At 36.3% G+C, this 27,062-nt stretch overlaps 2 protein-coding genes across 2 annotated transcripts in view; one reads left to right on the forward strand and one right to left on the reverse strand.

The window, feature by feature from the left end:
• Positions 1–13,858, reverse strand: part of KCND2 (potassium voltage-gated channel subfamily D member 2) — a 476,314-nt gene extending 462,456 nt beyond the window's left edge. The window contains exon 1 of the mRNA XM_037023498.2: positions 12,120–13,858. Within this exon, the coding sequence (XP_036879393.1) occupies positions 12,120–13,234 (1,115 nt within the window). The 5' untranslated portion in view covers positions 13,235–13,858. The remainder of the gene's footprint in view (positions 1–12,119) is intronic.
• Positions 13,859–13,870: 12 nt separating this feature from the next.
• The window catches only part of LOC118973393 (uncharacterized), a 56,772-nt gene continuing 43,580 nt past the window's right edge, over positions 13,871–27,062 (forward strand). The window contains exons 1-2 of the mRNA XM_037023499.2: positions 13,871–14,344; positions 14,690–14,999. Of these exons, the coding sequence (XP_036879394.2) occupies positions 13,871–14,344; positions 14,690–14,999 (784 nt within the window). The remainder of the gene's footprint in view (positions 14,345–14,689; positions 15,000–27,062) is intronic.

The raw sequence follows: 27,062 nt of genomic DNA on the forward strand, positions 1-27,062 counted from the left end.
ATATTTAAGACAATAGGTATAGATCCAGAAAGTGGGCACTGAATAATGTGAGAAACAAGGAGGAGACAGAAGCAAAAGGAATGTGTAAAGTCTATAAAATGATTTCTTTACTCAAAATTTGAGTTAAAGTATATACTTCAGAATATATTGCCAAAATTTGCTACTTGACTGAAAAAAACATGTCTTCCTCTAATTGTTTTTGAAAAAAATAAGCTTTACTTTTCACTTAGGTGATTACAAAGATATCTGGACTCATTATAGGAAAAATAATAAAATTTTTTGTGAAATCACTGGCACTCTACTTATCAATACTCTACAACCATGCCAATCCAAATAAAAAAAGTGCCTTATTTCCATAAGGAAGAGTTTATAGCTATTTTCTATATTATATTATTTTTCTTTTTATTACAATATTTCCTGTTACCTTTTGACATTTTGTATCAAATTCATATAATTTTTGAAGTCAGAAGTACAAATGCTCCATTTTTTAAAAAGACAACAGATCAACATATATATACTATAAGTTAATTATGCTTTTCAACACAAATGCTACTTATTGCAAACATTTTAAAAAATTGCAAGGGTATCTCTGAAGGATTGGAAATAATACTCATTTTTATTTCCATAATTAATAATTTCCTGAAGTTGAAGTAATTTTCTCTTGACATTTATTCATGTCTTATTTCACAGTAATGTATCCCCTTCTGAATGCCTAGGAAATGCCTTGAAATTAGTATAATTTTTTTTGCTATTTATATGATACACCAGTCAATGTGAATGGAGAGGATGTGAATATTTTCTTGGTTGTACATCTTTGCAAAAAGTTATATGTAACATTTTATAAAATAGTATCAGAAAACCAATTGAATATCAACTTCAATCCTCATTCCTAATTTCACTAGGATGAGTAAACCAAAGCCTTGTGCAATATCTTGAGGTCTGATGTTTTCGTATTATTGGCTTGAGTTCAAACACATAGTTGAGGTTAATATTTCACACATGAAAATATAAACATGATGTTTAACAGAGTAAATTTTTCAGGTTGAAAAATAAAAGAAAACCTGACTATAAGTCATGGAGTTGAATAAAATACATGTTATGGATATTACAATTATGTTAATTTCTCATTTAAAAAAGATCAAGGTAAAGCAATACCAGTGGAAAAACATTCTTAATTTTTTCATAGTAACCTACATCTAAACATATGCAATTCCTCTTCCCATTGCATCCCACTGTCTCATAGAAATCATCTTTTTTGAACTGTGATTTATTTATTTGTGGCTAATCGAAGAGTCAATTAATGTAGCAAATTATGAAAAATTTGGCTTTCTCTCCAGAAGTTGAACATTTATACTTATGACCCACCAATTTTACTCCATGTTATGTAAAACACGAAAGACACTTGTACACGTCAATAATTTACATATTAATTAATACTCTCCAAAAAAAGCTAGAATGAACATGAGTGCCATCATCAAGAGCATGGTTAATAATGGAATGAGAGATTATATAGTAACCCAAAAATGAATGATAATGCATGGCAACAATATGGATGAAAGTTGCTGACATAATATTATATGTAAGAGTGTGAGAAATTGCCTGCAGCATGATGTCCTTTTATAAAATTAACAAAATCTCACAATTAAAAATACAGTTTTAAGAATGATAAATATAGGATAGAGGATAATGGCTATCTCCAGCAGGAAAGATAGTGGGACTCAATGGGAAGAAGAGGCACTATGGTAAAATGTAGGTTAATATCAATGATACAGCTTTAGTTCGAGGGTAAATTCACCTGTTTATATTGCATATTAAAATTAAATAAATAAAATGATAAAGAGGGTTACGAATGGATGAATGACAGAAGTGTGTCATTGAAAAAGGATAATAAGTTAAATTCTGTGCACCTGGAGTAAAACAAAAGCAGTTTATCTTGGTTTAGCTCTTTAAGCTCTTAGTATCACAGGCTTGGCTCCTTTAAATACATTCTACTGAAATGTAAGATCCTTCCTTGTAATTTATAAATTCAGCTTCATCTTGAAGATTTATCCTGAAGTGTTAGAAGTATCTGCTTACTACCTAATTTTCCAGAATATTAACTTGTAAAAAAATTGAAGAGAATTATAGGAGTTGTTTTTCTCTTAGTAATTCCAGGGATTAAAATGGCATTTTATGTTTTTCAAAGTAGAAGTACATTGTTTAAACAAGTTTGAGAATACCACCTCAAAATATATTCCTTGTTATAATGTTTAACCGAAGAATATTTTAATTCGTTTCATTTGAATCTTAACATATCTTTACATCTGATAAAGAAAACATACCATGATATTTTCGGAGCAAATTATAAATGTATCTGATAGTCCAAAATTTTGAATTTCTGTTCCTTGGACCAAAACAAGTCAAACTAATCTGATAATGATTCTACAGCCTGTTTTCAACACTGTTGATATTAAAATCAGCAAATCATAATTTAGATAGTTGTCTAAATCCAGAGCTGAAACTTCAATTTCATAATGAATTTTCTTTAGTTTCAACAAGATTTAAGAAGTAACAGATGACCAAAGGAAAAACAACTAATTGAGACTTACTACATGAATTTGTTTATCTACAGTACTAGTTTATTTACATTACTAATTTTTTATATTACTATTACTATAATTATATGCTATATCATATAATGGGGAACTATGAATCAACAATCTATCTGTATACATAAATATATATAATATGAAGATATTATAAGAATTTTAATTATATTATGAGGCCACTCCATAACTCCACAATCATCTATAGGCTTTTTTAGGTCTGCATGTATACTACTTGGTTTTGTTGCTCTGTTTTGTTTATTATATTTTAGTTAATGATGGGAATTGGTATACATTAGAGGCAGAAATCCGGAGAAAAGAATTCTAGCGAATTGTGTTCTAAAGAGTATTAGACTTCAAAGGAAATGAAGCTTATATTCTTCTACTAACTAGTTCAGTGATTTTGTTTCCTAGTTTCTTCAAGTGTAAACTTAGAAGTTTTTACAAGATAATTTTGAGAGATCCCTGCAAATCAAAATTCCATGACTTTAACCTTAAGACTAAAGCAGAAAATCAGACAGTAGGGACAGTCCATATGGCACATTCCTTTCTGACCCAATAAAATGTCTAGCGTAGTGGGTTAATGTAGTGTAGTATAGTTGTTGGGTTGATTTAATTTAAGAATACAAATATATGTTTTTTTCCATTAAAAACACATTTGATAACTGGAAACATTTTCACAAGTTCCAAAATGTTATCTAAAACAATATATATAAGGATTGTCTTCCAAAGTGTATTAAAATGGTACAGAGTTAGCTTCAATTTCTGTAGCAAGATGGAAGGAAACGGGGTCCCTACTTAAAATAAACAAAGGCTAGTAATTGTAAGAGTATAATTGTCATTAGCAACTTCATCCCATGCAAAGGATAGGAAATACCTGGACTTGCCCTTTGTGATGGCCTTCATGAATTCTGGCCTGTACCATCAGAAATCAAGCCTCTGGATAGATCTATTGGGTAGATGCAGAATTATCTGGCGGGCAACTGTTTTAATGGAAAAAATGCCAAAGTGAGATGCCACCCTGATTTCCCTTAGATTCAGGAACTATTTTCACAAGTTGCTAATCTGAGAAGAACACAATTTTTTTTTGTATTTTTTATGCTTTTAATCCAATTCTTATTTTTGTAAACTCATATTCTTTCCAGTTATCCATTCATGATTATGTGTTACTTTTCCAGCATGGTGATTCTTAACAAAGCACTGCCTCTGTAACTTTTCACGATACATCTGCTATACACATGGCCCCAATTTAATTTGGGTTTAAAAATACCTATTCTCTGGCAATTTTCAAGACATGTAAGCCATTTTTTCTTTCAAACTCACAAAAATAACAAGGCACCTGAAGTTGAATATATGTACCTACAGCAAAGTGAGAGAAAAAGGAATGAAAAAAATCTTTAATTAGAATCCAAAGCATGTGTTATATTTTTGAACACTCACAAAGGCATTGACAACTGAAAGTCAGCAAATCTGTATTCAAAATAAACAATAATCCCTAGTCATTTCCCAGACAGCTCCATATCTATTGAGAACCACTTTTGTCTTTTCAGCTAAAATATGGAATTCATTTTTTCATTTGAACTAGTTTTATTTTGTCAGGAATAATTTAACCAAGTAGTTTTACAAAATACTCCATTTTTTTCTGGAATAGCTCATGAATAATTGGGCATAAATTTTAAATAAAGGTAAATATAATGAATCTAACAAAGAATGGAGATTTATATATGGGAAAAAATTAATGTTAAAATGGCCATTTAAAAAATTTAAATGTTTCAAAGCTTATGCTCATTTTAATACAGTAATCACATCCTATCCTTAACATGCTCATATGCTTACAAGGGTCTTATAATGTCTTTTTGATAACATTTGCTGCTAAGTTCCTCCGTCCCTTTGCTTCAATTGTAGTTTTAGGTGGAATAAACCAAGCCTCCTCCCACCCTGATTTCTTTGTATCTTTTCTCTGCTCCTCTAAAGTTCATCATCTAGATATTCACAGAAGTCATTGAAAATTCTTTTAGTTAGCAATCAGTTCAAATATTCCCCATGAAAAGGCCTTGCCTGTCCCCTATCCAAAATAATGCACTTTTTACCCTCATTCATTCTGTCTGTAGCACCCACCAGTACGTGGAACTATATTATATATGTATGTGCCTACTTTCTGCCTCTCCCACTAGCATCCATGGTTTTCAAGATCAGAAAGTTGACAGTTATGTTTACTGCTGTAGTCGATGACAAGTAGTAAATCATCAACTACTGAATTGAATTGAACTCTGATTTACATTTTGATTTCCTGAGAGTATATGCTACTGATAAAACTTTGGGTTTCCAAAAACACTATTACTGTTATTCTTAAAAATGAACAAAATGAAGGAGATGGAAGAATCAGGCCCACCCAGAAGCAAAAACACAAGATCTTTACTTTTAGAACAAAACCTTCCCATTCTAATTGACATTATTCCAACTGTCATCCTACTCTTTGAATGTATTTTTTTCTCATTATTAATTTCTGATAATCACTCCCTATTCTTCCCACTCTTTTTTATGATTTGGATCTTCTTTACATAAGAGACTTGTCAAAAAAGTAAAAGGCATTGCACCATGCCAAGATAAGTATCTACATGTATATGTACATCTTATATACCTCCTTTTTAATCACTTAGAATGGAAACTTCTTCCTGACAGAGATTACATTTATCTTATATATCATTTACAGATAATAGCTCACTATTTTTAAATAATGCCATTTTATGCATAAATGAATGCACCTAGATGAAGAAAAATAAGTGCCAGCTAGTGTTTAGTGGGTACGAGATAGAACATTTTCCAGTGACAGAGTGTCAACAACTATCTTGGGGTGCTTATATTTAGAAGGGAACTGAGCTTGAAAGAGAAGGCATTACATTTCTGTGCTGATTCATATACATTATAAGATATCTCTATATGCTTCTCAGAGGCCTCTGCTGTTTACCCAGCCCTTACCAGAAAGCAAACTGATTAAGGAAATAGCCATCAGTAGCCATTAATTCTAACTTTTGCAGACAAATTAGTTACAGATCAAAGAGTGGAGAAGTCTCAGAACCCCTCCCAGTCCAAAAGGAAAAATAACAAGGGTAGACTGTAGTACATTCAAAGATAAAATGTTTAAATAACAAATTTTAGTTTTTCTTACACTGAACAAAGCAAAAGTTTAGGTTAGTAGATGATTGCTAATGTTGTGATGGCTCTGTTCCATGGCTAAGGAGCTCATGATGGTGATCATCTCCAGGTGACCATCTCACACCATGATCAGAACACATTAAAATAGAATTTCTACATTTGAGCACTTGAACTAGTAGGTAATAGGTCTCCAAAAGGTTAGACCCAAACCTCAAAAGCCTTTCAATTCTAGTTAAGAAACAAGAAGTAACACCAAAAATTAAATAGAAAGTAGCACTTATTCATGTCAATTGTTATTTCTTCTATAGAGATACAGGGTTGGAAGGTTGAGAGGCAGAAGGTCAAAGCAGAGGCTGGCTCTCAAAGGAGAAAACTGAAGGGCAGAAATTCCACTGGACCTTCCAAAGCAAGGGGCAGTATAAACAGGCACAGAAATGTAGAGATGGCATTTCACCCCAGGTTCCTTTTCAGTCCAACCGAACCCCACACTGCCAAATCCAGTTGCTGAAGCCAGTTATTCAGAAAACAAGACATATGGAGAGTGGGGGGAAAAGCAGAGTGGAATCATTATTACAGCTCTGAAGGAAAAAACTTTCTTTTCAGTCAATGTTCTTTTTACTATTCCTATTCTTTCAATGAAAGACCAGTTAAAATAGTTTTAACAACCCAGAGGCCAACTTTTTTTTCAGATAATTCAGGCAAAATAGTTGATTTACTTTCCTTTCCATGAGGCCAGGCAAAATGCTCGCCATGATGTGGTTTGCTCCCAAATTCACTGAGTAAGTTCACTGAATAAGGACACGTGGTTGTGGTCTATCAGCTGGGCACCATCATGACAAACCCCATTACTGTGTGAATGAACACAGAGCTAGCAGTGATCCTGAGGCATGCGGTGTGAGTCACAGAGAGAACTAGGAGAGATATTCATTACATTAATGGAATAAAGGGTAAATTTATTCCTTTTATTATTCCCGTGGCATCAGCAGCAATAATCAAATAGTGATTATTGCACCTTCAGAAATGTCTTAAGGCTTCCAGAATATAAAAATTTCAGAAAATAGTGCTGCTATTTCACTGTGTAAACTATAAGACACACACACACACACACACACATGCACACAAATATCTTGCATGTGCAAAAAGATGGATTTTAAGTTAAAAACAGCTAAGTTTCCTTCCACAAGGAATTCTGAAATTAGGGAACAAGAAATTTGAACTTCATTAACTCATTTTCAAAGATGAGTAAAATTGGAAGGAAAATGTACACAAATACAAAATGTATGATAAACTGACTATACAAATAAAGTGAGTGTAAGACAAAGTCAACCATAGTCTAAAGGGAAGTTCTGAAAAGAAAACAGCCCTAACACGCCCACTGAGAATTAGAAAATGGTCCCTTCCCCAAGATACTGTGCTGAGAGAACACACACTCTCTCTTCCCGACATACCTCTGTCTGGCAACCAGGTAAACACTTTTAAAATAAAATAAAATGCTAAGTAAATACACATTTTAAAAAATACATATGTCGTGTCAAATATTGTCTCTAATTCAAATGAGAACTAAAATAAAATGAAGACCTTAAGATTTAGTTACCTGTAATGCTAAAAGAGGAATACATATTACATTTTTCTACATTTCTTTACAAGTTCATTTTCTACTTCCACCAATTAACATGCTCTATAAAGAACTTTGTAAAAATATATTGCAGTATGTCAAAATAAAAATGAGTACGGCTCAAAGCATGGCTCTTCATTAGAAAGATTAATTTTTGTACTTCCCACTTTGTAAAGATGTACTGGATTAACACCTTAGTGATATTTATGTACAGATATAACAGAAAATAATTCCATCCATTTTCAGTAATAGCTGGGGGATCCTAAACTCTCTACATAAATGATTCTTCAAGATATACTCCCAACATTTCCCAATGCTATGCAGTCAGAATAGCTATGATGGCAGGAAGATATTTAAAAGTTCATTCTTCTTTTGAAAAATGTATTATATATATATATATATATATATATATATATATATATATACACACACACACACATATATAAGGAAATAAAAATATATTATGAAAAATATATAGGTTACAGATTAATATTGCATGCATGTTTTATAAAATATATAACATAATGTATTCATGTTGTATATGATATATAACATACTTGCATGACATACTGTGTGTGTATGTGTATACATTTCTTCTCTAATTACGCCACTCTAAAAAGAGGAATTTCCCTAATAAATTAGGAAAAATGAAATAAAAACTATTTTGATTTTTGTTTCTTAAAATAGTAACTTACAAAACCTATTAAAATTGAAATACTATAGAACTAAGTTTTGAGATTCTTTGCAAACATACAACTATACTAAGTTTTCTGGAAGCATGGATGTAATTTCTACCATATTTGTTGATTTGTTTCTGATGAGTGGTCCCTACAAATGAATTTTGATTTTCCTAGATTTGTTCAAAATTCAGAATAAGATTTATGTAGCTAAAGTTATAAAGTTTCATTTTAAATATGAACTTTACAGAAATGTCAAGTAGCAGATTTCTTTTTCATTCTGAAAACTTTGATGAGAACAATTTTGTTTTAAAATTAAAGAAGTGGTATAGATGACAAGAAAGACAAACCTCAAGTTCTTAAGTTTTATGTCATAAGTAATATGATCTCTATTTTTAAAAAAGGGTCTAAATGGTTAGCGTCATGACCAAGAATGCAGATAACCACCTACCATAACAGTTCCTCCAATTATTTAACGGGTCACCTGCTACCACTTCCAATTCACAAGTCATGAATTTGATGTACAATGGTAAAGTGAAGCTGGACCTTGTTAAATATATTTTTACAAAATCATTTTTAATTGTTGGTAAATATTTGAAAATTTCCTACATTTGGCAACATTTGAGTACTACCACCTGAATATAAAATAACAACTGGAAGCTCTCTCCCAAAGGTCAAAAGAGGAGTTTCAGGGTTTTTATTTTCCCAAGGCAGTTTCAAGCAGTAAATGGAGTTTACAGAAGGGAGAGGAGGTTGGGTGGGGAGTAAAAGGGCACTCAAGGCCCACCCAGAGCAGGTCAATACATATGCGCAGAAAGAAAGGATGGAATGGAAGAACTGACATGTATGGTCATTCAATCTAAAGCTGTTTCACAAAAAATGACATTCTTCCTTTCACTGATGTTTTTCAACATTGTGCTTTTGATGTTTCCTACTTTAATTAACAGGAAATGGGTAGGCTTCAAATTATATTTTAGAGCACTTGTTTTACAGGCAAATTAAATAATTACTTATATAACAAGCATGGCAATGTTATTGTATAATGACATATTTGATATTTCAGGGAGCACAAAAATGATTAGATGAATACACAATAGTTCTAAGATGGACCCACTCATTTCTCCAGACCAAAAAACAACTGAATATTGCCTAAAATGACCTGAGAGGTAGCAAATAATTCTGCCAGCCTTGAAATACAAAGCTCTTTGCTATTTCTTCTTGTGCAGATAATGTTTGTATGAGCTGGAACTATTGTTAACCACTGTTGAGGATGACATTTTCCCTTCTAATTGATAAACACTAGCTCCATTAAAAATAATAGCCATGTAAAAAAGAGCTCAGAAATTATAGTGGGAATCTTGGTCATCTATTGACACAGCTTGATATTAGCTCCAACTACCAAGTATTTTCCAGAAAGTTTATACTTTATACTTCAGCTTATAAGCATAAAACTACAGAGTAAAGAATAATTTCAGGCAATGTCTTTTGTTGGATGTTTTCTGTTCTTAAATAAAGCTGTTGAGTCACAATACAACCAAAGACACCAAAAAGGCAGGATTTAAAAAAAAAAATCAATTTCTCTAGGAAAGTGACACATCATAAATATATTTTGTTGAGAAACTGAAGGTATTTTTCTAAGAAACTTTTCTATATTACAAAGCAGATGCTTTGTTAAATGTTCATACACATTTTCCAATAAATGGATTGTATTTTGATTGCATCAACATTTCTACATCTTAGAAGTATGATTACTATGTTCCATCAGGATCATTAATTAGCTTAATTTCCCGAAAATTAAAATTTTCAACTTCAGTGAAACTTGTCTTAAAAATAACTCTTGCTCTTTTTTCAAGTTCAGAGAAAGTGAGTATATTTAATTGTTCTAACCCTGTAACACACAGAACACATGAGCTAAGTCCAGTTCAAAAATTTTACTCAGGTGTTATGATTCAATTTCTTAATTAAGTCATGTCAAAAAGTAGATGCTTATAAGCATTTTATTTATATAATAAAAAAGACATTAGTGGTTAACATATCCTCATTTTTTTTCCTGAAAACAAATATAAATTTCAAATTAAAATAAAAATTTGAAAGTCATTTCAGGAAACACATTTTAAAATAATACTAACTTCACCTTTTAGAAAAGAACTTCTAGCCAAATGAAATTAGCACTTCATCATTATAATAATATCTTTATTCAGTCATAGAGACAGTATATAGTATTAAAATGACTCACTGACACTTGATGAAAAACACTGCCATAGACACCAAGTTTTTAAATATATATTTCCTTTTAATATTGCTCCCTTTATTTCCCCTTACCACAGTCCTCTTTTTATTCATATTTATTTCTGCTTTGAGGTCCTAATGGTGATACACATCTATCCGATTGTCCTTAATAGAGATTTCAAATGACAAAAAGGCAACAAGACCATAAAAACATATGTATAAAACCCTCTTTGATAAAAAATGCACACCTACACTGCTAAGGCATTTTGCACCTTCTTTAATATTTGTCACAAAATCACCACAGGAAATACAAGCAGTATGATATGGATCTTCACCAATTCATTTTTGAAAATGCTCTAGTAGGTCTTCAAAAATTATGTGAGACTGAATCAAAATCTTAAGTTCCTGTATTTTCCTGTAGCATGATTTCTTAATTGACTTAGCCAAAACAATTCTTCACATTTAAAATATTCCATTAGTTGGCCATGTGATAGCATGAGAAATTCTATTCAATACAATATGTCTAGTAAAATTAAGTTGACTTTAACCACATTGTCACTTAAAGGCGGCAATTAAATTAGCCGGAAACACAAAACTGAAAAGTAGCCTTGGGAATAACTTTTCTTAAAACCATCACCAAAACCTTACTGCACTGATCAACTGTGCAAGAAAAGCATCTTAAAGCTGAAGAAAGGGCACTATCACTACTTGGCTTACCAAAGAACTCATAAAAGTAAAAGGCTCTAACCATTTTATTTTAGCAGATTCTCTAATATGTACATTCTGCTACTTTTCTGCAGTTTAACTTTATTAATCATTTCACACTTTTTCTTTTTCTATACCATCTAAAAAATAATAATAATTCTAGTTTAAAATTTATTTTAAAAAAAACACATTAATTCAGAGTATGCCCCTTTGGTTGTAAAACACCATTATCCCAAATACAAGAATGCACAGAAGACTTCTAGAAGGAAATTAAAATGCACAAAATCCTATAATGCAACCACCTCTTGGTGACCATCAATCTCACTAGATATTGCTATAACCTTTCATGCATATTTAATGTTCATGGGCCTATTGCCTGATGGGATTTGTAGTTTCTCAAAAATGTGTACATAACAGTCATTTTCTTCTTTTTGTGAAACTATGAATCTAGAGTCTTAAATATCTTGCAAATATCATTCCACTGCATTCTGGATGATTGATCAGATTCAGCCCTGATATTCTAACACTGCATAACCTTATCAGCCATTATGAGAATGCACATATATGGATATGAATATGCACATATGTATTATTTTATCAAAGGATAAAAATCCTTTGATATTGATATCTATAATCTATGTTTATGATGTAAAATAAGAATGATGACTCTTAGAAGGAAAACATGTGCCAAAAGTATCTATACATATGAAAATAACATTTCAAATACATATGGAAACTTCATTTGAAAACACTGAAACACTTGCTGGGCATTTCAATTGATATCGTGTATATTCATACATTTATTTGGGTACAAATTTTGTGTTTTCATTATCATATTTTTATGTATTCATACATACATATAATTTTGATCACCTTTTCCTACATTCAGAAATTCTCAGCTTTGTGTATAACTTTCAGGCATCAATACTCAACATCTGCCAGCAACACAACTCCCTACATACTTCAGTCTCTCTACCATACCCATTTAATAGATTCTTCAAAAGATTCTTCAAAACCATTTAGATAATGCCTTCCTAAATCCATCTGGAAAGAGAAAATACATTTCCTCTGAATTATTACATAACCCTAATGGGTCCACTATCCCCTCATATAGGATCCAACCTCCATCCCATTTCCCTTGATGGCACCTACCCTAGTGTTGTCATGGTGACGATGGTATACCAGAAGGCTGCAGGAATGCTGGTGAACTTGCTGGCAGAAGACCCCTTCTCTGCATAGAACATAACTGTAGCGAAAATGATGATAGCCATGGTGAGCGAGAAGAGCAAGAAGCCCAACTCTGAGGCACAACTCTTCAGTGTGTACCCCAGGATGCGCAGGCCTTGAGAGTGGCGGGAAAACTTAAAGATCCGGAAGACCCGGAACACGCGGAGGGTGACAAACGCTCCGCTGACGTCCTCGTTGTCCGTCATCACTAGCCCAATGTAATAAGGCAGGATGGCCACCACGTCGATGATACTCATGACACTACGTACAAAACGGTAACGACTGGGGGCTGCAGCCAGGCGAAGCAGGTACTCAACTGTGAAGATCATGACGCAGGCTGTGTCCAAGCAAAAGAAGGCCACCGCATAGCGCTCCCCACAGGGCAGCTCTTTAATGTGACCTGGGCTAGACCCGCAGGGCACTGTTTCTACCACGTTAGCGATGACGGAGACGGCGATGAAGAACCCGGTAACATAGTAGAACACCAGGGCCATCGTGCTGGTGTGGGGGTTCTCAAATGCCCGCCAGACCCTCTGCCGCGCGGTCATGGTGGGCAGCGCGCTCTCCCCGGTGTTGTCAGTGTCGGCGTCGTCCTGCAGGCGCTCCGCGTTCTCTCGCCGGCGGTCCTTGTACTCTTCGTAACAGCAGTCTCCAATAATTTCAGGAATGAGGCCAAAGAAAGCCAGTTCTTCGTCATAAGCAGAGATGCACTCGTGGCGAGGATAGTGGAGCTTCCCAGTGCGGTAGAAATTCAGGATGTGGCGGAAGATGTCTGGGTCACGGTCAAAAAAATACTGCTGAGTTTCTGGATGGTAGAAGAAGTCCCTCTCAGAACTGCCCAGCAGAGTGTCCGGATAACGTTCCAGGGTGTCCTGCCACGTCTGGAAACGGGTGCCACTCACATTGAGCACAATTAGAGCATCTTGAGTCCTTTTCCTCTCCTGCCTTGGGGGTGCTGGCATGGGCCCCGAGGCCACAGGCATCCACCCAATGGCTGCTGCCCTTGCAAAGGGCAGCCACGCTGCTACCCCCGCCGCCATGGTTCCTGGAAGTGTAGGCGAGAAGGGCAGTCAGGCCTCTAGAGTGGGTCAAAGTAGCCACAATCACCCACTACCTCCCTTCAAACGAAAAGCTACTGAGAAAGGTGGTCCTGGGGTACCGCTGTTAGTCTCAGGTAGCGCTCCTGGTGAAGTCACAGTTCTCAGTAGGGCAAGTGACCCTTAAACACAGGTATCTGAAGTAACAGAGGGGGAAGCAAAACAAAACAAGTCCTAACAATCGCGCCCAACAGAGTCTAACCAAACCTGTCCCAGCTGTCGGCCCAGGTCTCCCCTGGCACCAATAAGTCACAGGTGACTTTAGATGCAGCGATTTCTTCAAACAGGTGTCTTTGATTTTTCCCCCGGCACAGTCTGGATAATGTGGGGTCAGTACGCGTCGTTCGCAGAGAGAAAACGAAGGACAGTCACTCAGTGGTATTCGTCTGATGAATCAGGGAACCCTTCCGCTCTCCCTCTTAGCTCTTCAAAACCTTCCCTTTCCGAGTGGCCCTTCCCGCCAAAGGAGTCTCAGAACGGCGACCTGTTGTTTTAGCTTCCTGCATGCGGCCACAGCCGCTGCCCCACGTCTCTTCAGGGGTCCGGTCACCGCCTCTACTCCTCCGGCCGAAGTGACGGATGGAGGTGCTGCGCGCTGGGCACCGGGAGCCGAGGGGCGTTAGTGCAGATCGGCCTCCCCGTCGTCTACAGGCACGCCTGGCGTCTTCCGAACGCGTTCGCCCAATCGCCCCTTCACTCTCTTTTCAAGTTCAGCTCAGGTGCAGCGTGACAGTTACGGAGCCCGGGAGCTGGCGTCCGCCGCCGCCGTCGCGGCAGCAGCGTCTGCCTCCGCGCAGAATGCGCCTCTCCCGCGGTACATACCTGGCAAAGTGCGCGCCGGGGCTGAGTTGCATGGACTTTCTCCTCGTCGTGCACCCGGAAAGGGAAAAGCCGAGAGAGCAGCTCGCTAGCAGCCGAATCCCAGGCGCCCAGAGTACAAATGCAGCTCAAGCGAGCTCTCCCCCTTCTCCCATCCCCCCTTGCTTCTCTCCTCCTTTTCACCTTCCAAACGCCAGGCGCAGGCGAGCCGAGCTGCAGCAACAAGTTCAAAAGGTGCGGAGGCGGCGACAGCGGAGGGGACCCGCTCCTGCCAACTTACTGCGCCGCCGCTGCCGCCCAGGTCCGGGCAGCGGGGTGCGGGGCGGCGGGGCTGCGGGGCTGCGGGGCGGCTGGGCGGGCGGCGGCGGCGCCGCGGGGCCGGGGCCGGGGCGGACGCGGGCAGGCGCCGAAGCGCGGAGGCAGGAGGCGCTCGGCTACGCGAGGGGTCGGGAGGGCGACACGCTGCTTCCCCGCCGGTGGGTGGTCCTGCATCTCCCCGGGCTCCCCGCGCCTCTCTGCTCGTGCGATCAATAAATAAGGAGAAAATAAATAAATAATCGCGCACGCCCCGCCACGCAGGTTCTGAGAGGCGTCTGCTGCCTTTCCCTCCGCTTGACCTTTCTCCGCCCCCGCCCCCTCCGGCTCCTGCGCTCCACCCCAGCCACCCACCGGCCCCGGCGCAAAATGTCACCGAAGGAGAGCGTCCAGGTGGATCTGCCGGGGAGGAGAGCGAGCCTGGTGGAACAAAGGGAAGCTTCAAGCGCTCGGCTGCGGCGGTTCGGTGAAGGAGAGGAGCGCGGGGATCGGTGCCTGGCTTCCGCCTCCCTGGGACCTGGTTCAACGCGAGCGTGGGAAAAAAGGGAAACAGAGAGAGAGGCTGGGAAGGAGGGTGAGCCGAGCGGAACGCGCAGGAATTGGTTGTCTTCTGGGGGCTACTGGGTGACAAGACCTGCAAAACCCCGCGGCGGAATTTTTAAGTTGCATTTCCGTCTCTTTATTCGTGCAAACCAGATGTTTGCAGGCGTTAATATGTCATCTAGCCAACTTGCCGAAAAGTCAGGCAGTCTCCTTGGTCCAGGTCTCGCCGCAACTCCTTTTCGCGTCCTCTGAGAATGACAGGAAGGATTTAGATCCCTTTTCTGAATGTCAGCATCTAGAGACGTGAGTGTCTGTGTGCGCGTCCCCTTCACTCTCTCTGCCATATCTGCGCATATCTAAAATGGTTAAAGTAGTTAAAGGTGTCAGTGTGAGGAGTAAGTGATATGATGTGAGAGTAGGTAACTGTCGCGGCCAACCGTTTTGTTTTTCTTCTACCCCGCCCCCCAGTCATTAAGAATCTTCCTAAAAACCAACATTACCTTTATCGCCACTAGATGGCGTGAGTGGAGAGAAGTTAAATCTACACCGAAGGTTCGGATGCTTTAGAAAGGTGAAGGATCAACAAATTGACCAGAGAGATCTATCACATAAATATCCTCAAATCCCCCACACCCCACCCACCTTTAGAGTATTTATATGAGAGTAACTACTTAGGCTTGAGCCTGCATTTTGATGCAGGAATGAGATGTGGAGTTTCCCGTTGAAATACCTTTTAAAAATTAAATTTAGATTACTGATGAGTAATAATGATATTAATAACAATAATAATAATGAAGGCCATAGGAAATACTGAAGCTTCATCTGTGTTGTTTAAGGAGCGAAGGCTAACTTCTGTGTGAAAATGACCTTTCCCAGGCTTGGTTTGACTGTTCTTGGTTTGTAAAGGAAGTGGACTGTGATGTATTCTTGAATTGACTTTCAGGCCTTAGAGACCTTAGAGACAAAACGGGTTAACCTTAAAAGTCTGAAATGTAATACGTCGATAAAAGATAGGAACTGAAAAAAAAGAGTATACAGTAAATGACCAGAGAAGGAGAAAAACGAACCTCATGATGTACAGGATTTTCTGTAGAGATGGAAAGATATTTTTTTATTGTTTATTGGTGTAGAGGTTTAGGGAATCCCATGTTAGTAGTTAATAAAGTCGGGGCTAATGCACCGTGTAAGCTTAGAAATAGAACTGAAGACACCTGCTGTTTATCTGTTTGTATTACTTGAAGTGAAAGATGCTTGTAACAATAACCTGCATAACTGAAAAACAAACACTTTAACTGGAAAAGAAATAAGGGTACTATTTAATTATTACTGTAAGAAAATTAACCCTTTCCTAATCTGAACAATAAGGTATCATCATAACAGGTGCATCCAGAGAGTGGAGAGACATGAATATTCAATTGATGCCAAAGTGGTGTGCCATCCTGTAGAAATGGGGCAAGTGACCTAAATAGAGCCTTTAAAACTTCCCTGCAGGAAACCTAACACAAATATAAACCTAGGTGTTTAACTGCACAAAAAAACCCCTAGATAAGCAAGAATATAAAATCTTCAGTTTTAGGGTTTTATGATCTGCTCTCCCCCACTCTCTGCAAGCTTCTTGATAGAGTGGAAAGAATGTGGGCTTACAAGTTAAAACACATCTAGATTCACATTCTAGCCCAAGAAATTACTCAGACTATGTTTCCATTGGCAAATTACTTCACTTTTGTTTAGAAATTATGGATGATAAAACTTTTTACTCCTTACTGTGAAGAGTAAACAGGAAAATACTTCTGAACACTGATGTGGAAGTCAGCATACACAGAGGGTACTCAATATCAATTTCTTTTTACTTTAATGCACAGTGGAAATTTATATTATATCCAGCCTGTATTTGAAATTCTCACATTTTTTTATGTTTACTTTTGCCACTGAGTTCAAGAGTCCCCTTGTCATGATATGCTGGTGACCCTGATTTTTTAATACTCATTCCTGCATTGAAATGATGTTATGTACACAAAATCCAGCATAACACTCTATATGTTTCTGTTACCCCGGGTTCCTATTCTTCCTTCTCATATTGTCATTTCACATACTCTGCTTGGTGCTGGAAAGAAGCCTCATGGTGGACACAGATTGTGTTCTGTTCTTCACCAGTTTTCCCCCACAAAGACACACACTCATCCAGTAATTCCTGTATATTCCACCCTGTTTCCCAATCCTTATTGTTCACCTTAAGTGATTTTTTAAAACTATTTTGAGATAATTACAGATTCCCACAGAGTTGTGAGATGTAATAGAGATGATTCCTTATATTATCAACTAGGTTCCACCAAAGATAACATCTTGCATATTACAGTACAATATCACGACCAGGAAATTTACATCGATACAATCCACCCACCTTATTCAGATTTCACCAGTTTTACATACATTCATGTTTCTGTATTATACTTAGTTCTGTATAGTTGTATCATACATGTAAATTTGTGTGACCACCATCAAGGTAAACAGAAGATTCCCACCACAAAGCCCAGCTCTCTCCTTCCCTCCCCCTTCCCTGTCCCTTGTCAACCACTAATCCATTCTCCTCTATGATTTATCAATTCAAGAATGTTATATAAAAGCAACCAGGCAATGGAACCTTTCAAGACTGTCTTAGTTTACTCAGTAAAATTACGTTAGACTCATCCATGCTGTTGCATGTATCAATAGTTTATTCCTTTTAATTGCTGAATATTACCACACTTTGATTAAGCATTTACCCACTACAGGACATCTGGATTGGTTCCAATTTTTGACTAGTATAAATAAAGCTTCCATGGAAATTCAAGTACAGGTTACTGTGTGAACATAAGTTTTCATTTCTTTAGGATAAATACACAAGAATGCAAATGCTGGGTTGTATGAAAGATGTATGCTTAGTTTTGGGAGAAGCTGCCAACTGTTCTTCTAGAGTGGCTGTACCATTTTATATCCCACCAGTAAATTATAAGTTATCTAGCTTTTCAGAATCCTCACCAGCATTTGGAATTATCACGATTTTTTTGTGTAAGCCATTCTTATAGCATATAGTGACATGTCATTGCAGTTTTAATTTGCATTCTCTAATGACTAATTTTGTTAAACATATTTTTATGTGTTTATTTGCCATCTGTGTATTTTTCAGCAAAATATATGTTTCTGTCTTTTGCTTAGTTTTAAATGGATTGCTTGCAGTTTTTTTACTGTTGATTTTGAGAGTTCTTCATACATTCTAAATAACTGTCCTTTGTCAAATATGTTCCTTGCAAATATTTTTTCCTAGTCTGTAGCTTGTCTTTTCATTCTCCTCAGAGGATTTTCTGGAAAGCAAAATTTTCTAATGCTAATGAGATCCATATTATGAATTTTTCCTTTTTATGGATCATGCTGTTGGTGTCAACTCTAACAACTCTGCCTAGACCCATGTTCCCAAAATTTTCTCTATTTTTTTCTCTATGTTTCATAGTTTTACATTTTAAACTTAAGTCCACAAGTTATTTTGAGTTAACTTTTATATAAGGTATGGTGCTTAGGTCGAAGTTCTTTATTTTTTGCCTATGGTTATCTGATTGTTCCAGAACCATCTGTTGAAAAGTCTATCCTTTCTATATTGAATTGTTTCTCCATCATTGTCAAAAATAAATTGAGTATATTTTTGCATTCTAGTTTTAGGTTCTCTGTTTTGTTCCATTGATATGTGTTTCCCCCCTCACTAAAAACACACTTGCTTGATTACGTAGCTGTACTCTTAATTAAAGTTGTTCCTGCCACTTCATTATTCTTTTTCAGAGTTGATTTAGCTCTTCTAGCTTCTTGCCTTTCTATGTTAATTTTGAAATACTATGTATTTCAAAACTAAAAACCTTGCTGGGATTTTAATAGGCATTGCATTACACCTATAAATCAATTTGAGGGAATGGACATGTTTATTATATTGAATCTTTCAATCCATGAGCATGGTATGTCTCTCCATGTACTTAACTTGTTTTATTTCTTTCATCAGTATTTTGAAGTCTTCAGGATACAAATTCTGTCCCTGCTCTAGTACCTTTATACTAAGTATTTAATTTTCTTTGATGCTATTATAAATACTATTACATGTTTTTTAAAATCTGGTTTCCATATATTCATTGTTAATATAGAAATGCAATTGGCTTTTGTGTGTTGATCTTGTACCTGCAATTTTGTTGAACTTCCTTATTAGTTCTTGGGCTTTATATAGTGACAATCATCTTCATGACCTAAAGACTCTGTTTTATTTCATCCCTTTTAGTCATATACCTTTTAGAGTTTTTTTATGCTCTTATAATCATGTCACTACCTCTTTAAATATCTTCCAATGATTTCAGAAATCATTCCTTAGCAGAGAAAATAGAACCCTTCAATATTTCAATTTCCTCTACCCTTTAAGTCTGATCTCATACTATCTTAATGCTAGTTTACTTCAGTCACATTCAGCTCTTTTTTGGGTTACAGGATTTGGTGTGTTTTATCTTGATCTGGGTCTTGGTTCCTGCATTTCCTTCTCACAGACCTTGAGTGCTCAGCTCTAGCCTCATCCTCCAGGAACATTGCCTAACTCTTTGGATGATGCCCACCTTGAGGGCTCCATCAGAGACTATCATAGCTTCGATGAGATTTGTGTCTTTTCTACTTTTCCTTAGCTACCAGACTGTAACCTCTTTGAGGGAAGGCAATGGTTTTTTCTCTCTCTATCCTCAGTTTCTACAATTGTATTTGACACATAGTAGAAATACAATGAATATTTGCTAATGACTGAATGCTCTAATTAGATAGTTAATATCACCATTTTTCCCATCATAGATTATTATTATAACTCTCCAAAATATTCATAGAGAATCAAGCTGATTTACCACCAAGATGTACAATGGAAAACATTACCTTAGCAATGAGATAAATGATCCACGTTTTGTATAGTTGTACAAAGAGTACTTTCTAAGTATACTCACTATGACTGATTTTCAAAAAGGCCTTGTGATGTGGATGTTATCCTTGTTTATTTTATCCAGAAAGAAACAAAGTTCAAGGGGGTTAAATGATGTTCTAACATTATATCATAAAAACTAAGAGGTAGAAGATGACTCATTCCCAGGCATTCTGAACCTACAAAACATATCGTTTTACGTCTGTAAACATACTGCTATTTGTAATAGTGAATTCTCTGACAATTTGTTGTGCTTAGTACTGGTGATGTATTTGCACAGATGGGTGCCTTCTTCTGTACTCATCCCCCATGGCACACCTCTGCGAGGTCTCTGACCAGGGCAAGAAACCAGTCTGTGGTCATGGAGAAGGGAGGGCACTGCATCTGCTCATTGCATATTTTAACCTATTATGTAACTGCTTAGAGTGATAAACAAATTAATGTCTAGATTATATATTTCATATAAGACAAATTTAATATATCTGACTACATTCTTAGAACCTCTTCCCATGGAACTCTTTTAAAAGTCTGTATTAAATTATTTTACTTTACTGGTTTTTATTGAAATATAATTGACATACAACACTGTAGTAGTTTTAGGTATACAACATAATAATTTGATAAATGCACATATGGGGAAATATTTACCATAATAAGTTTAGTTAAAATCCATTACTACACATAGTTCTAACACTTTTTCTTGTGATGAGAACATTTAAGATCCACTCTCTTAACAACTTTCAAATACACAGTGCAGTATTTTTAACTGTAGTTATCGTGTTGTGCATTACATCCCCAAGACTTAAATGTATTATGCCTGGAAGTTTGTACCTTTTGACCATCTTCATCTATTACCTAGCAACCTTGTATTCAGTTATTTTAACATTGTATCATCTTTTTGTTAAAGAAAAACAGTCCTAAATGAAGAAAGACATTCAATTACCTTATAGAATGAGAAAAACTTCTAGCCAGTAATTGAAATTATGTGCAGTAAATCTTAAGGTCTAACAACTTCAAATTTTTACAAATCAGTTTTTTCCATAAAATAACATGTTCATTTATACTGCTAAATATAAAGAAAAAAATCAACATTTTTACCCTAAAATATTTGATCATAAATCACAAATATTTCACATAAACTATGATTCTATACAAAAATACATAGTTTACATTCATTCATTTTCTAGGTCCCATATTATATCGAGTTTGGCAAATGTATTTTATCCAAAGGTAAGTTTGGTTTGGATCCTTTATTCATTGGAAGATACACAGAAGCTGTCTATGTTTTTGCTTCTGTTCCCCAAGATAATAAAATCTGACAGAATAATTAATAATACAGGGGATATGAGGAAGTCAGAGCATAAGTAAAGCTAGTTAAATATTTAGAACATACTTGGGATTTTCAAATACCTCACAGTATCCCCAGGATATGGCCATCAGGGAAAGGGCAATGACCCTGTGTCTTTTTTGGACCACTATTAAAAAGCTAAGTTGGCAACCTGAGTTTAACTTCTTTTTTCCCTTTATTAGTACTGTCAAAGCCCCTTTCAAAGTCCTCTTCAAAGGATCTTTCCCTTTTTAAGTTTTAGACTTTGAACCTCTCCTATTAAAAATAGCCCATTTTCAGGGTCTTTATTCCTCACATACAGAACATCTTAAATATATTGTATATAATGCAACGGACTTGACTTTCAAAGTTGCCGCAATGCTGCTGTGAGACCCTGTCACATTCTGTGTGACTGGAACTGTAAGCTAACACAGTTTGTAAATAGATATAAAATTTTAACCATCCTGGTATGGCTTCAATTCTGCCTCAAGAGCTGGCCGACATTATGAAGGAACACAGAGGTTGTTTTAATATAAGGAATATATTTTTGTTGTTAAAATATTCATGATATCATGAATGGTGGTGCACATGTTGTTTCAATGAACTAAGAAGGCATGGGACAAATTACAGGGGAAAAAAATCAGTTTTTAACACATTATCGATGTACAAGGCACCAAGTTGGACATTGGCATGACCCAAATTATTCAAGATCAACCTCAAGGAGTTTGATATCTGGGATGAAAAAAAAAAAAAAAGAGAGAGCATGGAAGTCTTTTTTAATCCAAAAGTATCCTTTCTTGTGAGTTTCATTTCAGAATTTTTCCCTTAAGTACTTTATTCTGAGAAACTATTTATTTGTTAGAAATGGAAAAAGAGGGAAGATAAGAGGGAACACACAAATTTGCTTCTTGGACTTACTATCATATTTATAACTTTGGGATTAATTGTTATGAAATAATTCTAGTGTCAGAAACTAAGAGTTGTTTCTACAAATAAGAAAGAAGCAGCGAGAGTTCCAAAGAAACAAAACCTTATTTTTCTACAACTGGAGAAAGTAAATTCTTGCATATGCTACTAACATTGACAAAGAAGATAAATTACTTCCCAAACAGCTTATTGTTATTGAAAATCTTAAAGAAGCCTTATAAGGTTTTCATCATTTAAGAAGCCACTTTCTGTGAGAAAATTGGCAATTACTTTCTTTAAAACTATTTGATATGCTCTAACAAACCATTTTGATACACAAAGTATATCTGCTTCATTATTTCTATATACAATAATATAGTTGGCTTTAATAAGTCACTCAAAATAAGTAGAGTATAAAGAGAAGCAACACAATACAATGCTTAAAAATATTTGGTTAATATAAGGTCCCTGGATTACCCCACTTTTAGAAATTGACATTATGTAAATTTTCTATTTACCACTTAGCCTGCATTGGATTTTAATTTAAATAAAGAAAAATATTTAATTGAAGCTTATTAAACTGCCTTTACACTGCAGCTGTTCCAGTCCCTCAGGTAAATATTTAGTGAGAGAGCTTATTAAAGTTTGTTCTGTTTATTAATGTTTAAATTATTTTTTCTTTCCCCTGTGTGAATCCTTTGTAGGAACAGAATTCCCATTAACTTTAAAGAATTCTGTGCATATAGATTTGGGGAGAGCGACATGCTTGGTATGTTTATTAAGTAATTGCCTTTTATGTTTTTAATCTATAGATGTCAAGTTTTCTGTATCTTTTTTTTTCGGGAACAGGAATTAGACTCAATAAAGAAATTTGAAGAGCTTAGCTTTTCTACTATAGTAAAAAATTTCACAGTAAAAGGGGGCATGAATAATTACATTAGTATTTTTGAACATATTTAAAACCATTAATAATATGTAAACATTTAAAATATCTAAAATATGAAAAGAAAAGTTTGTGTGATGTGAGGCAAAGATATGAGAGCAGAAACAGGTATTGCTTGCAAGGAAAAAGAAATTGTGAAGTTAGAGGAGAAAGCAGTTTGAAAAGATATTCTAACACAGATCCTACTCCTTCAGACTGCGTCTACTTATGTAAGTGATTTAAAGAGGAAATAACAAATATGTTTCATTTTATTATAGCCAGGTGCAGGATAAAGCTGAAAGAGAAGAGACTGACAGAAAAATATTTTTTAAAAAGGCCGCTCCAAATAAAGGATACAATAAAAAAGAAAATGAAGGATGGACATAAGATGATAAAATGAAGATGGACATAAAAAAATGTAGCATGTGTGATTATTTGAATGTTGGTCATGAAAGGCTAAGGAGAAAAATATAGATGGCACCAATTGAGTCTAGTGACTGGGAGAAAAAGTACAGGAAACAGGAGAAGAGATGAAAACTTGTTTAGGGAAAGATGCTATCTCCCGTATCGGGAATGTTAAGACTGAGGTTGCAGTAAGCTGGACATACAGGATATAGTGTGATTTAATGGAAGACTTGATTTAGTTACAGATCTTCTAGGAATTTATTTTTTGATATTACACATTCAGATATTAGTATCCTGTTCTAGATCCCAATTTCACTTCCAGTTGTCTTAGATGCAAGTGATTGATCTTGAAAGGGAGAAAATAAAAACCTTTAAGAACCCATTAGAGATTAAGAACAATAATATGTTTCACTGGTGCTCATATTCTATTTACTTAATAACTTCTCTTTTCCTAATAGAGGAATCTATTTTCATCAAAATAACTAGTGAACTATTTGGTTAAAGAATATAAAAAAAATATTTTAATTATCTTGTAGTCATACAGTAGGACAACAGAGAGAGCAACATACATATAGCCTATTAAATTATAAATATATAATTTAAATATGTATGTAAATCTCTCTCTGTCTCTCTCTCTCTTTCTCTCTCTCTCTTTGCTTCTGCCTATCTTTGTCTCTGTCTTCCCGTCCCTCCCATGAGTTCACCCTGAAACTCCCAACCCAACTGTCTTATGACATTCCTTTCCACAGTTGCAGTGCCTTCCTCTGACAATGAGAGTCCTGTTTCTCACTAACCTACATATGTTTACTTATTTCACTGATCCTCCTTTATGCAGCAATCACCCACTGCTGCTACTCTCCCCCTTCCTTAGTCTCCACTACTCTCTGCCGAACACTGTGCCACCGTGCACCCGTGTGTTCGCCCTCGTCTCCCTGCTCCAAGATCCAAAAATCCTGCCTTAGGCCACCCCATGCATGGCTGCCCCACCCACCCCACCCTGCTCCGACACAGATGCTGTGTTGCCTCTGCAGCGGGACACCTTCCTTATACTCAGGCTCCAGCATCCCGGGCTGGTCTCCGCCTATGCTGTGGAATCCCTCCCTCACCCCACACAGCTCGAACACCCTCCTTTGGGTCACCACAGCTAACCTGTCTCCTTTCCACCTCACACGTGGGTACATACTTTCCTCAGCCTTACTTAATGATATTAATAATAACTTATTCTGGACAGAAAGGAGATGGGAAAAGGGATGAACTTAATTTAAGGAAAAGAAATTGATTATCTAGAATTTTTCAAGAAACTTTTTCTAAGTGCCTAATCTTTACCAGGTTTCATATAAAAAGATATCAGAGATAATATGGGAGAGAAAGCTAAATATACTAGTAATGGCACTCCACAATAGGAAATACTATGAGATAAATAGGCATGAGGGCACTGAAGATCAGCAGCTACTGCTCCAGGAATCAGAGAGAGAATCTTTCGGGGGTTACTTCTTGTGCAGAAAGTAGTTACCATAGCAGGCCTGAGACTGCTGTCTTTAGACATGCCTGCTTATAAGATTGGCCCTTAGTTGGCATCCAGACCCCTGATCCCCCAGTTAGTAGTTAACTGATGGAAGTTCACTATACCTAGAATGTGGAAACAATATGCTTTATGCTGAACACCTTTCCTTCTGGGAGTCTGAAGTTAGTATATGCTAGTACCTGCATGACCAGCTCTCAGTTAAGGCTCCACTTAGCTTCCCTGGGCAGAAATATCACATTCATGTTGCTGCATTTTTAGCTGGAGGAAGAGAATAATGTGACACTTCGTGGGATGGAGAGAGTGTAAGAAAAACACCATGTAGATTTCTCCAGACACTATGCCCTTTGCCTGTGTGATCCAGCCACGTATCCTTGTATCACTTTAGTATCCATGGTGAGTACACCTCCATGCTGTCACCTGTGAGTATTTCTAGCAAGTCCCTGAAAGTGGGGATGGTCTAAGGGACACCAACAGATTCCTGAACTGAGTTTTAAGTTTGCTGAGCCAAATTTTGTCAAGTGAAGATGGCATCCAGACATTGCTGGGCAGAAGATACAGCAAAACATAAGCAATGGGAGTGGGAATCAATGTGATGTTGCAGAGATATGAGGTTCCACAACTCATTCATTGTTTCTTTTTTTCTCTCTCTCTCCATTTTTTTTCATTCATTGTTTCTTAAGCAGTAGTTTAAGGAAAGAAACGTCAGAAAATACAAGCAGAAGGAAGATCTCGGAAGTTCTTCCATTAAGTATTACTTCTTAATACTTTAGGAAGTATTCAGGTTGAGGAGTAAGAAAAATTGCGTGATTAAGTGGATATTTGGGGCAGAAGAAAAATGACAGGTTTTTATCCTTTTTAATCACATGAGTAAAATTATTTGTGCCCTTACTAGTAAATTACTAATACCCTGGGAAATGATTAACTAATTAGCTATTTAGTATTCTACATTTTCAAACACAGATTCATATTAAAGTTCTTTTCAGCTTAATAGTTTTTACAATAGACTACATTTTTATCTTATTCATAGATTCTGATAAATATAAGAGGAGGCAGTAAATTTGGTATTCTTTACTCAGTGCTACTGGCATTTTGTTTTATATGTTCTGGGGTGTTTGTCAGTTTTAGAACCACCTATATATAAGTTTCAAAATGTAATATATCTACAAAATGAAATTAATTAGTTATACACTGTATGCAATATAAAATACTATGTCAACAACTTAAAATATAGTGTCTATGTGGATGAGGCTGTTAAATATTGCCTTTGAAAAACAAGACTCTCCATCTTCATTCTTTGGTAGACCACCTTGGGAAAAAATATGAAGAGCAGTATTTAGAGCAGGAATTAGACATAAATCCATTTGTGGTGGGTTCTGGTGTTGTTATTTCTGTTTTTTTAATTTCAAATACTTCCCATTGGAGATAAATTCAAAGTGAAACATTATTAACTCTGCAATTTAAGACTAACCATATATTACCTCTAATTGTTAAAACACAAAATCTTGTCTTTTGACAAAATCTTAAGGTATTTATATAGATAATTATTTGAATAAAAGCAAACACAAAAATATTATTTTATTAAGATTTTATATTTATAGGGTAAATAGCAGAATTTCTAGAATCTCCTACCGGGCCTTAGCCATTTACAAATCAATAGGTGTTCACTGCTGCAGCCTCCAGAGAAAGGAGTGGACAGAAAATGGCCATTCTCTCCTCCCCTCCGTTCCTGGTATGTAATTCGTCTGGCATTTGCCATCACCAAGGCCCAGGGAGATCCTGCCAAAGGGGCAGGCAGGAGAAGCACAGCATGAGCCGCAGTGGAAGGAGACAGTCCATGCAAGCCTGCTAGTGACTGTAAGGAAAAAAAACTTTTTCCCAACCTACTCTTTCCCTTGACTTATTTTAGTTCCACCAGTTCCATGGGGGGACTCACCCCTGGGCCGGGAATACCCTTTCCCCAAGAGCTACAATATTATTTCATAAATATTTCTTTTTGTCCAACATAGCATTTCCAAAAGAATGGTTTCTGATATTTTAATAAGT

Source organism: Manis javanica, chromosome 6 (assembly GCF_040802235.1).
Source record: "Manis javanica isolate MJ-LG chromosome 6, MJ_LKY, whole genome shotgun sequence".
NCBI classification, from domain to species: Eukaryota; Metazoa; Chordata; class Mammalia; order Pholidota; family Manidae; genus Manis; species Manis javanica.